General features: G+C 43.6%; 1 protein-coding gene across 2 annotated transcripts in view; it reads left to right on the plus strand.

Annotated features, from left to right (window-relative positions):
- cacna1da (calcium channel, voltage-dependent, L type, alpha 1D subunit, a) overlaps positions 1-15,728 on the plus strand; it is a 68,341-nt gene that overhangs the window by 18,611 nt on the left and 34,002 nt on the right. The window contains exons 5-13 of one of the 2 annotated variants that reach the window (XM_034082617.2): positions 3,140-3,321; positions 3,768-3,920; positions 4,102-4,298; positions 4,636-4,739; positions 6,094-6,260; positions 7,901-7,975; positions 9,596-9,683; positions 9,938-9,964; positions 10,454-10,614. In XM_034082617.2, coding sequence (XP_033938508.2) covers positions 3,140-3,321; positions 3,768-3,920; positions 4,102-4,298; positions 4,636-4,739; positions 6,094-6,260; positions 7,901-7,975; positions 9,596-9,683; positions 9,938-9,964; positions 10,454-10,614 — 1,154 coding nt within the window. The remainder of the gene's footprint in view (positions 1-3,139; positions 3,322-3,767; positions 3,921-4,101; positions 4,299-4,635; positions 4,740-6,093; positions 6,261-7,900; positions 7,976-9,595; positions 9,684-9,937; positions 9,965-10,453; positions 10,615-15,728) is intronic. The other variant, XM_071203137.1, reaches the window with a different exon arrangement.

The raw sequence follows: 15,728 nt of genomic DNA on the forward strand, positions 1-15,728 counted from the left end.
TATACTTCCCCCTTCCATTTTGATCTTGAACGTCATGCTTTACACTTACCCACCTCAATCCCCCCCCTCTTCCTTATCCCGTGCACACTCTGCTCTCGTTATCTTCATCCTTATCGCAGCGGCTCTTTTTTTCTCCTCTATCTTCCTTCCTCTCTCTCCTCTCCTACACACAGTCCAGTGGGTAGCTGGGTCAAATCTCTGTCTGTATGCAGCATGCAGGGCTGAGCTGCCATGCAGTCAAATGCAAAGACGTCTGCTATGGAGATCGACCGCTGCAGCTAAATCACTGAAATGACACACTGGAATAATACTGCCAGTATTCAAATATAGCTTTATCAATATGGCTTTATAAATGTGTCAAGGTTCAGCCTACATTCAGCCTAAGGAGAGAGGGGTTGGAGTTTCAGCTGTGCTTTTACTAGGGCTTGAATGCAGTTTTTTTTATAATGCTCGTTAGAGAGAAATATGTTTAAATGCAAGATAGATAATACATGTAAGGTCTGATGTTACGATAAAAAGCCTTTTACTTTTAATCAAGAAAAGAGCCATTCCCAAGTGGAAAGATTTATTAAAACGATTTTTGTATTACATGTATAATAAAGTGGGTGTAAGAAATATAAAATGGCTCTGCAACAAAACAAATAGTAACAGTAAGGTCATGAAAACAAATATGTATTGAATTGAACTTACAAAAGTGACATTTTTCATTTTGAGGGTAGATTAGTGGAGGTGAGTAATTATGAGTTACGATTTTTCTTTACTTGTATCATTCCAATGTATTTAAAGCTCTTAAACTAAACTAAATGTTACTTTTTCATTAATAATTAATTACTGTATGTACTGATATGGTACTCCAACTAACCTTTATACAGTAGAAGGTTTGTTCAAATCTGCTCTTCCTGACAGCTGGTGAACATACTGTTACGGTGTGTGCAGGAAGCAGGACCCAAATGCAGATTCAAGTGTCAAAAATAACTCCTTTATTTCAAGGCTAAACTATAAACGAAGACAGAACAGAACACTCACCGAAGACCACGTCATAACACAAGACGAACCAACAAAGACAGACAGAAAAACCAGAACTTAAATACACACAAGACTAATCATGCAAACAAGACACAGGTGAGGAGGGAGGAGAAAACACAGGGACACCAGGTGAACACAATCGGGTAATAAGACACACCAGGGAAACTAACGACAGGGAACCACAGACAGATCTAAAGACAAAACACAATGGAGACAGAAAACCAAAGACAGATCTAGACAAGACACAACGCAGACAGAAAAACAAAAACAGATCTAGACAAGACAAAACACAACACAGACAGAAACAGGCAAGACAGGAGGTGAAGACCTTTCAAAATAAAACCTGAAACAAAAGACGGAAAAAGACAAGACAAAATGCAATAAAGACAGATCTTGACACATACAGTACCTAGTGTAGCAGTTAGCAGCTAAAGAGACGTACTCTACATTTCTCAAAGGAGTCGGTGGAGACCAAAACAAAAAGAAAATAGCGCCAACAACTTTGAACACTAATGTTGTGCAGTGATGAATGTGTTTAAATTGTATCGATTTTCAATGTACAAATATGTGTTTTTTTGTTTCACAATGTACTCAGAACCATGAGTAAAAAAGAGAAGGATGTATAGTTTTTCAAGTGTTTTCATTATTTTCTGCATAGCATTTTAAAATCAATTAGCAGTTATTTTTAAACAGAAATTAATTAATTTTGAACCATTGGATGCCTAAAATAGAAGAAACTAATGTTAACGGGTTTAATCCACTTGATTTGAGGATACACTTTGTTAACCTTGTAAAAAAGCATTACATTCATGAGGCTGGATCTCCTTAGGAGTAGGAGGAGTAAAAAGGAGGTAAAAGGTGTCGATATGTTTTCCTTTGAACATGACTGGATGAGTAATGATACCCCGGTGGCACATGGGCAGTTTTGCAGCTGTGACTCAGTTCAACATAAGTCTGAGCAGACTGCGCTCACAGGCCCTCAGAACTCCTTCCCATCGGCAGCTCCATTCACTGCCTTTAGTGCAGCTTTGATGTGATGTGTCCAGATGATTTCCCCTCTTGGCTAGGTGAGGAATGTCTGACTGACTGTGATGCAGTGACCTCTTTAATGGTTTTTTCACTGCTGATTTCCCTTTTTAGGCCACTTTTGAAAACATTCTTCTGCCGTCTTTATACTTTAATTGGCAGAGATATTGAGACAAAAGGGGTCAAATACTGCTGTAATGCACTTTCAGCATCAGCCATGACTTTATATTGAAACAAAACGTTTTTTACAAACACTATGAATATGTGGAAGCTACTGCTACAGTGTTAACTTCCCATTTTATATACTATTTATTAACATTATCAGTGCATTGTATTCAGCTTTCTCCGCTGTAGCACTCTTGTAAACTCAAATGCATCCTGGTGATATCAGTATGGTTTGTGGGTGGCTGTAAAGTAAACTGATGACACATGCTACATTATAGTTTCACAGCTAAATTATGCTTTGGTATCCACAATTCAATTAAAACCCTCTCAGCCAGGAATTAATTTAAGCTTCAGATGTTTCAGAAGGTTTTGTAAATGTTTTCAGCCTATGGTATTATAGAGTCCCAGAATTACAATATATTATGTGCGAGAGAACTTCCTATTGGTTGATTCAGTAATTAGGTTACCACGCTAAAACCTTGATTTATCAGTTCTTAAGCTAACCACAATTTATTAGCTGTGTCATGAGATACAATATGTTACAGTTAATACAATTAGTTAAGGAAGTAAATGTAAAGTAACTAAGTATGAATAAAAAGTTGTATTAATTAATCATTTGTAATGGAAATGATTGAATGTGTGATTATGGATGATACAAAACAGTCTGTTTTCTGTACAGTGCTTGGGCTTACAGTATGTATGACAAAGCATTGGTAATTCTTTATAATAAGGGTGCAAATCTTAAAGTAATGAAGGATGTATTATGAATTCATGTCGTTCACCATTGACAACCCATCACTGGACCATGACAAAGTAGTTGCCGATTAATTTTCTGTGTGTAAACTAATTATCGATTAATAGTATGTCATACAGCATGTTTTCCTCAGCAGACTCATAGTGTGACGTTTTTGTGTTCTCACAGACTCTTCAGTGTTGTCTTGGAGCTTTTGACCAAAGAAGACAAGGTAGAAGTCGAATTAGAAGGAGAAATTAACCATCCGTCAGGGCATGGTCACGCAGGAAAACCTGGAGGTGGATTCGATGTTAAAGCCCTTCGAGCCTTTCGTGTGCTGCGACCCCTGCGGCTGGTCTCAGGAGTTCCCAGTGAGTACTGAGCTGAACCCACACACAGACAACTCTTACCCAACACATACAGTTTACCACCTATTTTTTGTTCATATTGTTTAATGATCCTAGCCATTGATAGATAGTCCTTTTTTAATAGTGAGTTTAAGGTTTATATATTATTAGTCCGGATGGAGATGGTTTTGAATGCAGGGCGTTTACTTTGGGTGGAGTATTTCATCGTAATGTGCCATTAGTACTTTTACTCAAGTAACAGATCTGAATACTTTTCCACCACTGCATATTTAATGGTGAATGTTGTGTACAAAATGTAGATTTCATATTTTGAAATGTAGACCATCATGATTGTATTTGCAGTAATCGCAGGGATAGAGAGTGGTAGAAAGTAGAAGCAGCTGGATTGTATTACTGTGCAAAGTCCAGCCAAGCTCCATATAAAATGTCTCTTTTTCTGCCTTGCTTAGGTTTACAGGTGGTATTGAACTCCATCATTAAAGCCATGGTCCCTCTGCTCCACATTGCCCTCCTGGTCTTGTTTGTCATCATCATCTATGCTATTATCGGCCTGGAGCTTTTCATCGGTAAAATGCACGCAACCTGCTTTATTCCTGGTGTGGGTAAGCCCTCTTGATGAGTACACCTTCTACTTTACACATCTCATATATATCTGCTAATTTTACAGTCTTGCTAGAAAGTTGTTTGATTACTCCAAATACTGTGTGAGACCCCTGTTTAAAATAATCAAATATTTAAAAACCAGTAATTCCCCACAATTCTGATGATGCTCTCGTTCTATAGACACGATAGCAGAAGAGGAACCAGCTCCATGTGCGATCTCAGGGCACGGGCGCCAATGCCCCATCAACGGCAGCGTGTGCAGGGAAGGCTGGCACGGTCCAAACGGAGGCATCACCAACTTTGACAACTTCCTGTTTGCCATGCTCACAGTGTTTCAGTGTATCACCATGGAGGGCTGGACGGACGTGCTGTACTGGGTGAGTCTCTGCCTTCCCAGTCCAATATCATGTGACTGCCAGCCGGCTTCAGATCACATCAAACCAACATGTGACTGACATTGTGATGGTGACGCTGCTGAAAACGTCTTGAGGCAGCTCTTATCACTCTGATATGATTGATTGAATAAAAGATTGAATGCATTCAACAACTCACAATAACATGCTGTCCTGCTACTTTTAATACTCCTGCATGATCTCTATTCTTCTTCATCTGAAGAAAAAGCTGTTCTATGTTTTCCTTTAACAGTTTGTTTCACTCTTTTCTTCCTCTCTTCCCACTCCTCTCCTTCCTCTGTGCCTATGCTTATTTCTCCAGATGAACGATGCTATGGGCTTAGAGCTTCCATGGGTTTACTTTGTCAGTCTTGTGATCTTCGGCTCCTTTTTCGTTCTTAACCTGGTTTTGGGTGTGTTGAGCGGGTAAGCACTTTCCTCTCTCTGCAAACAGAGACCTTCTGCCTGGTGTCAGGCTGGAGGGTCTCTGCTCTTCGTGTTTCTGTCTGTTAACCGCCTACTTTTGGCTCCTGTAGGTCAATGACGCCATCGGCTTCGGAACACCCTGTGTTTATTTTGTTACCCTGATCATACTGGGATCCTTTTTCGTGTTAAACCTTGTGTTAGGTGTGCTAAGTGGGTAAGAGGACATTCGTGCAGTGGTTTTGGAGTGCAGTGTGCAAAGCGTGTGCAGTGTTTTGTTGTGCACTCTGGCACTGCTTACTATTGAGTTTTAGCCTATAAATAAGTAAGGCTGTGCTGCAGAGTCTTGGGATGTAAGGATCCTGACAATCTTTATACACAAATATTAAGATATTATACTTTATTTATCTATTCTGTGTTAAGACCACAAGATAAATGAATATTCTCTCTCAGGCGTTCTTCTCTGACCTCTGTTGGCATAAAAAGAATCACGTCCTTTCCGCGGCAACTGCAAAGTGAGCGTTTCCTCTCCCTCCCCGTCCTCAAACCCACCCATCCTCCTGAGAGAGAAATTAATCTTATTCCTCGCCCTTCACTCCCTCTGCGCTCCTAAGCTCTCTCAAACCCCAGTTTGCTTCCCCAGCTCTGTGGAGTGGGGGTGGGGTATTACAGTAGAATTAACTCTGGATGGTTGACCAGCCTGAAAACCCAGATTTCAAAAAAATTAAAATCCAACAAGGTTAACAGAATCATCAACACAGACACTTGCAGTCTCTTTATTTAGATTGGCATAATTTATTTTTCAGCTTCCTTGCTTTTTTAAATTATCACAGTTTAATACATATTTCTCTCAGTAATGCTATATCCCAACATTCACTGAATATATTTACACACCGTCTTCTGGATCCCCACATATTTTAGTTTCAACGGTCTTTGTTTTATATAATCTTTTAATTCAGATGCTGTGCAAATGTTTTGTGTGTCTTGAAACCATCTGTCCACCTAAATTGTCTTTTCTGTATGATTTAAGACGCTCGCCTGAAGAATACACTACTGTACTGTCGGGATCTAAATATAGTGCTGTGTTCGCTTTCAAAGGTGTACAACTCCCTCCAGTGGCTAGGGTTAAAACAAACACACAAGGCATTTAAAAGCTGGGATTTACGTATGTGAATATGTAGATAATATTTATTCAATGTAGTGAAAATATCATAATAATGCATATTCATTAATTCAGGAAGGAATACTGTTCCATTGCATGTTGAAAAACATAATTTTTTCCTGTGTGTGTTTTGGTCATTCATGCACTCTTTTGTATGTGTTCCTGTTTGGTCTGTGTGTCCCTCTGCGAACCCAGAGAGTTTTCCAAGGAGAGAGAGAAAGCCAAAGCCCGGGGAGACTTCCAGAAGCTACGGGAGAAGCAGCAGCTGGAGGAGGATCTGAAGGGTTACTTGGACTGGATCACTCAGGCCGAGGACATCGACCCAGACAACGAGGATGAGGCCGATGAGACCAAGCGCAACCGTAAGCACCTTCTCCCATTCCTCACAGAAAACGCTGCGCTAGCATCTCAAGAGCCCTTCAATACTACAAACTGATCGAGTCTGTTAGGGTCACATTGAGAAAATCTATCCCGCAGTTATTGGTAGCTTGAGTGGGTTGTGAATTATTATTATTTAGAGTATTTATATACAATAATGAAATGCATCAGTTTGTACCCTAGAAATCTTTAATGTGTCATAGTTGGAGTTTTATTTTTAAAAAGTGAATTAGGTTGAGATAATGTTTAGATTTTTTAAGAGAAATATGTATCCCTTTATACTGTTTAAAACCAAACCAATGCATGCATGCCTGTGTCTATTTAGTGTTAGAAAACTCTATTCTTCTTATTGCTTTAGATAACTGGTCAATCATGAGTGTATGACATATCTAGCACAGAAACAGACATATCTAGCACAGAAATAGCAGATATTATTAGTAAACGAACCTACAATCTAAATCATTTGCTCGTATTTTAGCCCTACAATGTTGCTCCTCTTTTAACAATCATGTAAGAAGAAATCCAACAGAGAGGACATCATTTCAACATTCTCCACTGACAGACGAAAGCAAAAACAATCCATTTTGAAAGTCTTGCAGATTTGATGTCTGATTACGTTTTATCGGAAAGTCATCATGGGAATTGTAGGAAATTCCTAAGTGAAGCAGAAATAGGTGAAGCCTGCTGATCGATCAAAGCTGCAGGTAAAAGGTCAGATAATGTTACACACTTTATAATCTAATGATTTATTTACAATTCATGATGGAATTTCCCATAATGATGAACAATATTTCAGCTATACTCAGTGAGACTTTCCTGACTATGATCAAAGAACACATTTTCATACCAACATAACATAGATGCATGAGGTGTTTGAAGCAGAGGGGTACAGACTGTTCTTATCTTCATGCTCGATGGCAGTCACTGATAGAAGTGGAGCACGCTGCGACTACCCTTACAGTTTATCTGAGAAGAGGAACAAATATGTTACTTGAGCAGTAGAGAAACTCTTAATCCAAATCCTCTTTATATAAGCAGCACATGATGCAGAACTTCAACATTATGCACCTTTAGTTTGAGTTGTACAATCTTTATTTTTTTACATTCTGTCTTCTCATTACGATCTCCCCCCTCATTTTTTAATGCACTCTGTCCATTTACTGTCGCCTCTCCCACCTGTCTTTTCCTCTAGTCATACTTGACATATAGAGTTAAAGTTTAGGCTCCCTAATCCGCGGAGGTTCTGTGTGACGGGGAGGCAGGTCCACACACCCATCCCGGCTTTTGGTGTCTGACGACGATACATGACGATCCCCGGCTAACACGTTGCCATGCAAATGCTTTACTTAGCACTGTGACATGTTAGCGCAGGGCCTCGTCACCTGCAGGCGCCTTCAGTGACTAACGGCTCTCCGTGTTGTTCTTCTGCCCTCCTCAGTGTCCCCAGCCCCCGTGGCTCCTGCTGCTCTTGTCATTGTCAGATATTGATATTTTGAATACTGTTGTTGTCCTGTGGTGCTTGTCTGCTCTGACCCATTTTGATAGCAGCCCATTCTCGCCCCCCATGTCCCTCTGCTGTGCCGTTGTGTCTGAATGCATGGGCTTGCATGCATTACACATGAAGGGGTGACTCTGGCTGACCTTACTGAGAAGAAGAAAGGAAGGTTTGGGTGGTTCAGCCAGTCGTCCGACACTCATGGTAAATCCTGTGGTTTCCCTCCAGTGTTCTCTTGCTTTTGTGTATGTGTGTGTATGTGAGTGTTTGATGCTCAAATGAATCTGCTACGGGAAAATGTGTCAATTTGACCAGAATCAGATCAGACTGTCTTCAGAATTTATTTTCGATTTATAATAATGTTTGGATAGATTGTTTGCCTTTTTATAAAAAACAGAACTTGCCTTGATTTACTCATAGTGCAACCGGACAGGCAGGAAAACCATTAACACAAAATATAACTAATAAAAACTTCATATTAGAACATATTAAACAAAAAAACAAACTAAAAGTGCCAGAGGATCACTGTTGCTGCTGCTGCTTCAAAAAACAAACATAATACTTTACAACTCTAATTTAAGTGATTATTATCATTGTTGTTTTACATATCATTTAGCTGACGCTTTCATCCAAAGCGACTTACAATCTATCATTGAAGAATCATTGATCTGTTATCTACAAACACTCCACATAATTGGTAAATACAAATCTTTAAAAAACAAATGAATCAGAAGTGTAAGCAACAGTGGCATAAAAGATCCCAGTTGGAGCATCCAGAGTGTGTGTTGGTGTGCGTGTGTGTGTGTTGCTGTGCATCACTTTGTGCTTTACTATTCTGTCAAACCTGTTGTGTCCGAGCATCACAGCCTCTTCCAGTTTGTGTTCTCTCCTTTTTTCCTCACTGTTTTTTCCTTTTTTAAAGGTCTTCTGTTTCTAATTTTTTTTTTATGTTTTACTATTAAATGTTTTACTATTAATTAGCTGCGTTGGATAGCAGGCACGCCCTGTTTCCTTTCCATATCCATTTAAAAAGCAGGGGCTCAGTATGAATATAGGAAACAGGGCTAAACCCAGATCACTACTCCAGCAGTCAGCACTATTTTCAGAGCTGAGAGCTGTCCGACCGCTCAGGAATCAAAGCCAACACGTCTACATAAGCTAAGCAGCGGCACACACCACGCTCCCTCACACGAGTTAAAGCACTGAGACGTTTCGCACAGTTAATCATCTGTCTGCGCAGAAAGTCTTTCCGCAGCGCTGGCAGTAATTTGAGTGTAGCATTTCAGACACAGCTTTAAGAGCTCTGTCCTCCTCGGCCGGCTCCCCTCTTCCCTCTGCTCCCTCATTGTCTGCATCAGTCAGCCCTCATAGAGCAGCTGTCCTCTCGCCTGTCCCGTGTCAGCTCCCTTTCAGCACTTGGTAAATGATACTAATGATGACAGTGATGCGCAGCCACAGTGCTCAGCTCCTTCCTCTCTATGAGGTCCAAAGTTGTGTAGCTGTAACGTGGTTTAGCAATGAAAAACACAATGATTATGTTGCTTTTTTTTTTAAATCAGTATCAAATCTTTGTGACGCACATAGGCTTGGGAGTATGATCCTTTTTTTTAAATCTCTGCTCATTAGTCAAATGTGTTCCTTCAGTGCCTCTTTTCACTTCCTTTTTGAAGAACTTCCTGTCAGAATAACGTAATGTGAGAAAGGCAGTCTCCGATTTATTTATTTTCACACTTCTTGCCCCTGGGAGGCACTGAATCTGAAGAATGTGGTGCCACAGTGAAGCGAGTATTATTTTGTAATTATGTGCTTTATTTGCTGCTGCAGCGAGCGTTCCAGCGAGCGAAACAGAATCTGTGAACACAGAGAACCAAAACGGGGAGGATGAAAAGACACCATGCTGCGGACCTCTGTGGTGAGAACAACAAACAACAACACTTTTTTTACTTCAAATTAAGATACAACAGATAGCTGCTTGGAGCGTTGCTACAGTCTAAAAAAAACCTCTGCTTTTCAGGTTACAAGACAAACAGCCACAATAAAAACTTGCATGTATATTGACTTCCTACTCTATAATTCTGTTGACTTTTGCAGTTGGACATCTTCTATGCCTAACAAACCTCTGCTACAACCTTCCTTTGTAAACTTTGACGTTCTTCTTTCTTTCAGTCAAAAAATTTCAAAGTCAAAGTTCAGGTCAGTATCTTTGTGAGTCTTTGTCTCTGCATGGTGCATACAGCTTTTGCTATAGGGGTTCATGCCCAGCATTATATTATACAGATTTTTATTTTTAAATGCTTGGCTTTCATTTTACTGTATTTTAATGAGTCTTTACTGAGGATGATAAATCAACAGCTTTTAGAAATTCAGCATGTGCCTTAAGGTATTTTTAGAGAACAGTCTTACGCAGTATTTTTCTCCTCATTTACTGGAACGTGTGACTTGCAAAAAAGTATTGATGCAGTTCCCCCGTGGCTCTTCTCCCTCACTCCTTTGCATTCTTCTTATTATTGGATTCAGACTGTAGTGATTTTGTTAGAAAACACTGAGGTGATGTATTTATTCTATTGTTTGGACACTGTAATATTTGTGACCAAATCATGTGTACTTCTTAATCAATGAATTAGCAAAGCGTGACACATGTAGTGTTTTTCTTTGCACTAACGTTGCTTTCTCCTCCTGCAGTCGGCGCTGGCGTCGCTGGAACAGGTTCTGCCGCAGAAAGTGCCGGTTGGCCGTCAAATCGGTGCCTTTCTATTGGCTGGTCATCATCCTGGTGTTCCTCAACACACTCACCATATCATCAGAGCATTACAACCAGCCTATGTGGCTGACACAAGTGCAGGGTATGAATTCTTATAATTATTGTATTATTATTATTATAATTATCTATTGATTTTACAAATCAATAAAGCTAGGTGGAAATCTATGCATCATTCAAAATAAGCACTCTTCTCGCTTCACCATAGCAAGGAGGGCCGTCTGGTGAGACATCTCACTTCATGTTACTCTGAGTACTGGGGTTACGTAAGTAACCTATAGTTCTCATTCATAACACTCTGTTCGATGTCTCACTATGGGAAATTGTAGCTCCCGTATTGTCAGACGAGCTTATCTCGAAAATCACCAAACCAACCAGAACTTAACAGGTAGAGCTCTGACTCAACCAGGTGCCCAGCACTGCTTGAGTCACACTGGGAGCAGAACGTCCAGCCTGTTAAGAGGCGGACAAAAGTGAGCGGCGAGGACCAGCTCGCCGCTGCACCAATGTCTTGGAGGGGAGACATCCTGGACAGAGCCCAGGATGCAGCCAGATCCTGAGTCGAAAGAGCTCGCGGACCTGAGGGTGCCTGCGAACTCTGACTCGTATGGGCCCCAAAGCAATTGCTTCCACAAACCAGTGGGAGAGCCGTTGCTTAGTAACAGACTTGCCCTTATAAGGGTTAGCCCAGGACACAAGGGGTTTGGTCATTATGACGAAGCACCCTTCATCAGTCCCTGTACGTGCGTAAAGCACGGGCTAGACACGGCAAATCCGGCCGCTGTTCCCCGGAGGAATACAGTGGCGGGGAGGATGCCTCAATGTCAAATATGGTACCTGAACCAACCGCCTTAAGATAAAGGCAGGGTTGGGCTTCAACCACACTCTGGTTGCCCTGGGGCGAACCGAGTGCATGAAGACTGTACAGATAGTGCATGAGTGCCACTGGCTCGCTTGGCAGCTGCCAGGGTCAGCTTCATGTCACACTGTATTCAGATTGTACCACTCACGGGCCAGGCCCATAGAGCCAAGCGCTCTGGGTGTGGGTGAAAGATCGCCCCCCACGCTTGGGACAGTATGTCCCTGCGTAGTGGGAGCTGCCATGGCTGCCCGCACAGCAGCTGATATATCTCCGCTAGCCAGTACATAGCTGGCCAGTGCGGAGCTATCAGGATAAGTGTGTGGCGTTGCTCTCTCACTCTGGCCAGAGTTGGCGTTATCAGAGCCAGGGGTGGGAACGCGTACAGAAGGCCCGGGGGCCAATCGTGCGCGAGTGCATCCACGCCTAACGGTGCATTTAAATCGCGCATCGAAAAGAACAGCTGACACTGAGCGTTTTCTTTCGATGCGAACAGATCCACCGCGGCTCTGCCGTAACGCACCCACAGCTGGCTCATAATCCTTGGATGTAGAGTCCAGTCTGCATAAAGTGGTGCACCTCTGGACAGCAGATCTGCCCCGAGGTTCATCACTCCCGGTACGTGCGTCGCTCTCAGAGAGAGGAGACGTCTACCGCTCCAAAGGATCAGTTTGCGCGCCAGTGTGTGTAACTGGAGAGAACGCAAACCCCCTTAGCGGTTAATATACGATATTGTGGTCGTATTGTCTGTCCTCACGAGGACGTGATGTCCCCTGAGGAAAAGCAGAAAGCTTTTTAGGGTGAGAAACACCGCTAAAAGCTCCAGGTAATTTATGTGCGCCCGCTGGAGGTCTCTGCTCCAGAGACCCCTCACCGGGCGACCTTCATAAATACCTCCCCAACCTGTAAGACAAGCGTCCGTGGTGACCACTTTCCGTGAAAGGACAGCACCCATAGGCACACCTCGTACTAGAAAAGTCGGGTGCAGCCAGTGGCGCAGTGCCATTACGCATTTCACAGTAACCATCACTCTCCGTGCGCCATGGCGTTTAGTTTTAGGGCGGCCACCCAGCGCTGAAACTCCCTCATGTGTAAGCGTCCCAGTCGTACGACCAGGATGGACGCCATGAGCCCCAGTAATCGCAGGCATGATCTGAAGAGAACATGTTTGCGCAGCTGGAAAAGAGCGAGACAAGCTCTGAAAGCTTTCAGTCTCTCCGCTGACAAGCGAGCTGAAAAGGGCACCGAGTTCAGGCGTAAACCCAGGAAGAGTATAGTCTGCGTGGGGCACAACATGCTCTTCTCTGTGTTTATTATGAAACCCAGGTTGAGCAGGTGCTTTACGAGGACATTTGTCTGCGTAACAGCCTCCTGCTCCGACTGTGCGAGAAGCAGCCAGTCGTCCAGGTAGGTCGCCAGGCGAATACCCTGTTGTCTTAACGGGGCTATCGCGGCTTCCGTACTTCGTACAAACACCCTTGGACTGAGAGACAGACCGAAGGGGAGTACTCTGTATTCATAACAGATCCCCTGAAATGCGAATCTCAGATATTTCCTGTGTGGGTAATATACTGGGATGTGAAAATACGCATCTTTCAGGTCGACTGATGTAAACCAGTCGTCTTGTCGCACGAGCCGCAGCAGAGATGTGTGAGTGAGCATTCTGAACTTATATTTTTTTTAGATATTTGTTCAGAGCCCTCAAATCAAGTATTGGCCGAATTCCGTTCCCTCCCCGTTTGGGAACGAGGAAGTACTTGGAATAGAAGCCGCCCTGACTCTGCTCGGCGGGTACAATAGATATAGCCCTCTTTTCTAGAAGTGAGAGAATCTCTCTCTCCAGAATGAGGGCTGACTCTCCTCGGGCCTGCGAATGCAGAATGCCCGAGAAGCGAGGAGAGGTGACAGCGAATTGGAGTCTGTAGCCCCGTGTTACCGTCTTGAAAACCCAAGCAGATGATGTGAGCATCTTCCACTGCATGCTCCTTAGAGCCAGCTGAGATGTCACGTCTCTTCCCCTCTGAGTCTCTATTTGTTGTGTTATGGGGCCCTCCAGTGTCTGAGCACTGTGGTGCCCCATTTCGACAATCCCCACCGACACAGCGCATGCGTGTGGCGGTGGCAGAGATGGGGACTCGAGTCTGCGACTCGGACTCGAGTCGCACTTAAGTCGCACAAACAGAGACTTGAGACTTGACTTGGACTCTTGACCAAAAGACTTCAGACTCGACTTGGACTCGTGTGTTGGGACTCGTGAACAATCATTGTGTTTTCTATTTTTGGTGTATTAAAGGTGGGGTAGGTACATTTGAGAGAAACCGGCTCGAGATCGCTAGAATTTGAAAATACACAACCGGAGATAATCTGCTAGAGGCTGCTACTTCCTTATAGAGCCCGTCTCCTCCAACACACACGAACGCGCACATGACCAATGAGGGCACGAGATAAGTTTGTGCCCAGATGGAAGGCTGACAGGCAGGTAGGCCATCCAGTTATTTTAGCCGGGCTCATTACGCAGACGTGCGCGCCTCTGTTACTACCTCGTAGTAACACAATAGCGACCGGCGGCACACCTGCGGCTGTACCGCTTGTAATTAGGTTCAACTACAAAAACTTCGAACAAACGCCGGCGGCACCAACAAAAGGAGCGCACACTGCAAAGTCTGCAATATCAAAATCAAGGATGCTGGCGCAACAACGTCGAATTTCATCAGGCCCTTGAAAACTCACCCGGAGAGGTCAGTCACATTAACGCATGGACGGTTAGCAAACAGGTTTAGCTCAGCATCATCAGCTATGCAATGTTAACTTAGCTTGCTACTAGCTTTGTAACTGAATATTTGAAAAGATGAGTGAATGTTTTCTTGTCGCACTTGTTTGAGTTGAGTGGCGTTGACATCCAACTCTTGACATGACATAAAAAAGGTCGGTAACGTTAATCATTACGTTCCGCTGCCACCATTTACTGGCTAACGTTAAATGTAGAAAAATACATAGTTACATACATAAATACATCTGTGGGTTTATAGGCAGGTTACAGGTTTATTGTTGACCACGTAACGTTAATGTTACAGGTTTATCAGGTTACCGTTACACTGGGTTTGAGTGAGAGGATAGAGGAATATGTTTATTAATAGTAGACTTAAAAGATGTCATTAGAGACCCAGTGTATAATAACACAGTAAATGCTTTGAATTTCTTAGATATAGCTGTGCAGTATTCTTAACAGACTGGATAGCAGCAGACAATAGAAGGCTTATTACAACCAGAAGAGACATGAGACTTTTATTTTTTTAGAGACTTGAGACTTGACTTGGACTTGTGACCAAAGACTTGAGACTTGATCAAGTCTCACCCCACAAAGACTTGAGACTTGACTTGGACTCGTGACCAAAGACTTGAGACTTGACTTGGACTTGCAAAAAAAGACTTGTGAACATCTCTGGGCGGTGGTGCCCTTACGGCTCCAGCCGGCACTGCGCATGCGCGTGAAGGTGGTGCCCTTACAGCTCCAGCCGGCACTGCGCATGCGCGTGACGGTGGTGCCTTCACGACCCCAACCGGCACTGCGCATGCGCGTGACGGTGGTGCCCTTACAGCCCCAACCGGCACTGCGCATGCGCGTGACGGTGGTGCCTTCACAGACCCGTCAATTGTCCGCCCTTTGAGAGAGGCCGTAGCTGCTCTCAGAAGGGGAACAGTTGACGGACTGTTTATTGTTTTTATTGTTTTTCTTTTCATTTTTTCGAGCTGCGCCCTTGGCTCGAAGCCTGGATGCGTCAGCGGAAAATGTTTTATGACAGAAAAATCAATAAGTGTGTGACATGTGTTTATGCGGACTTGAGGATGGTGTTGAGGCATCTCTCGAGGCGGCGGGAACACATTTAGAGCTGGGGAACCGTAGACTTCCAGCTCTGTCACAGAGGGGAGAAGGAGGGGCTGTCACGCCGCTCGCTTCTTCTTCCTCGACTGCTGGCCGAAATTCTGGGTTGGCGCCTGGGCTGCAGCCGGAACCGGAGATTTTCTAGGCCAGCTCGCCCTCGTCCCCTGCCTGGGCTGGGGACTCGGGGCGGACTGCGACCTCTGCGTTTTTGGTATTTTGAACTGAGCAGGGTTCGGGGCAGCTTGGACGAAGGGCTGCCGCTGCGAAGGCAGCGGCTGGGCCCTTCGAGGGAGGCAGAGGTGGAGGGCCTCGTCCTCCTTCTTTTTCGACTCGCATCTCCTCTGCATGGAGGCAAGAGCGGAGCCGAAAATCCCCTCGGGAATGATGGGCATGTCAAGCACATCCTCCTTTTCCCGGTCTGGGAGGTTGGTGAGGTTGAGCCATCTAGCTCTTTCCT

The sequence above is a fragment of the Pseudochaenichthys georgianus genome, chromosome 5 (genome assembly GCF_902827115.2).
Source record: "Pseudochaenichthys georgianus chromosome 5, fPseGeo1.2, whole genome shotgun sequence".
Classification (NCBI taxonomy): domain Eukaryota; kingdom Metazoa; phylum Chordata; class Actinopteri; order Perciformes; family Channichthyidae; genus Pseudochaenichthys; species Pseudochaenichthys georgianus.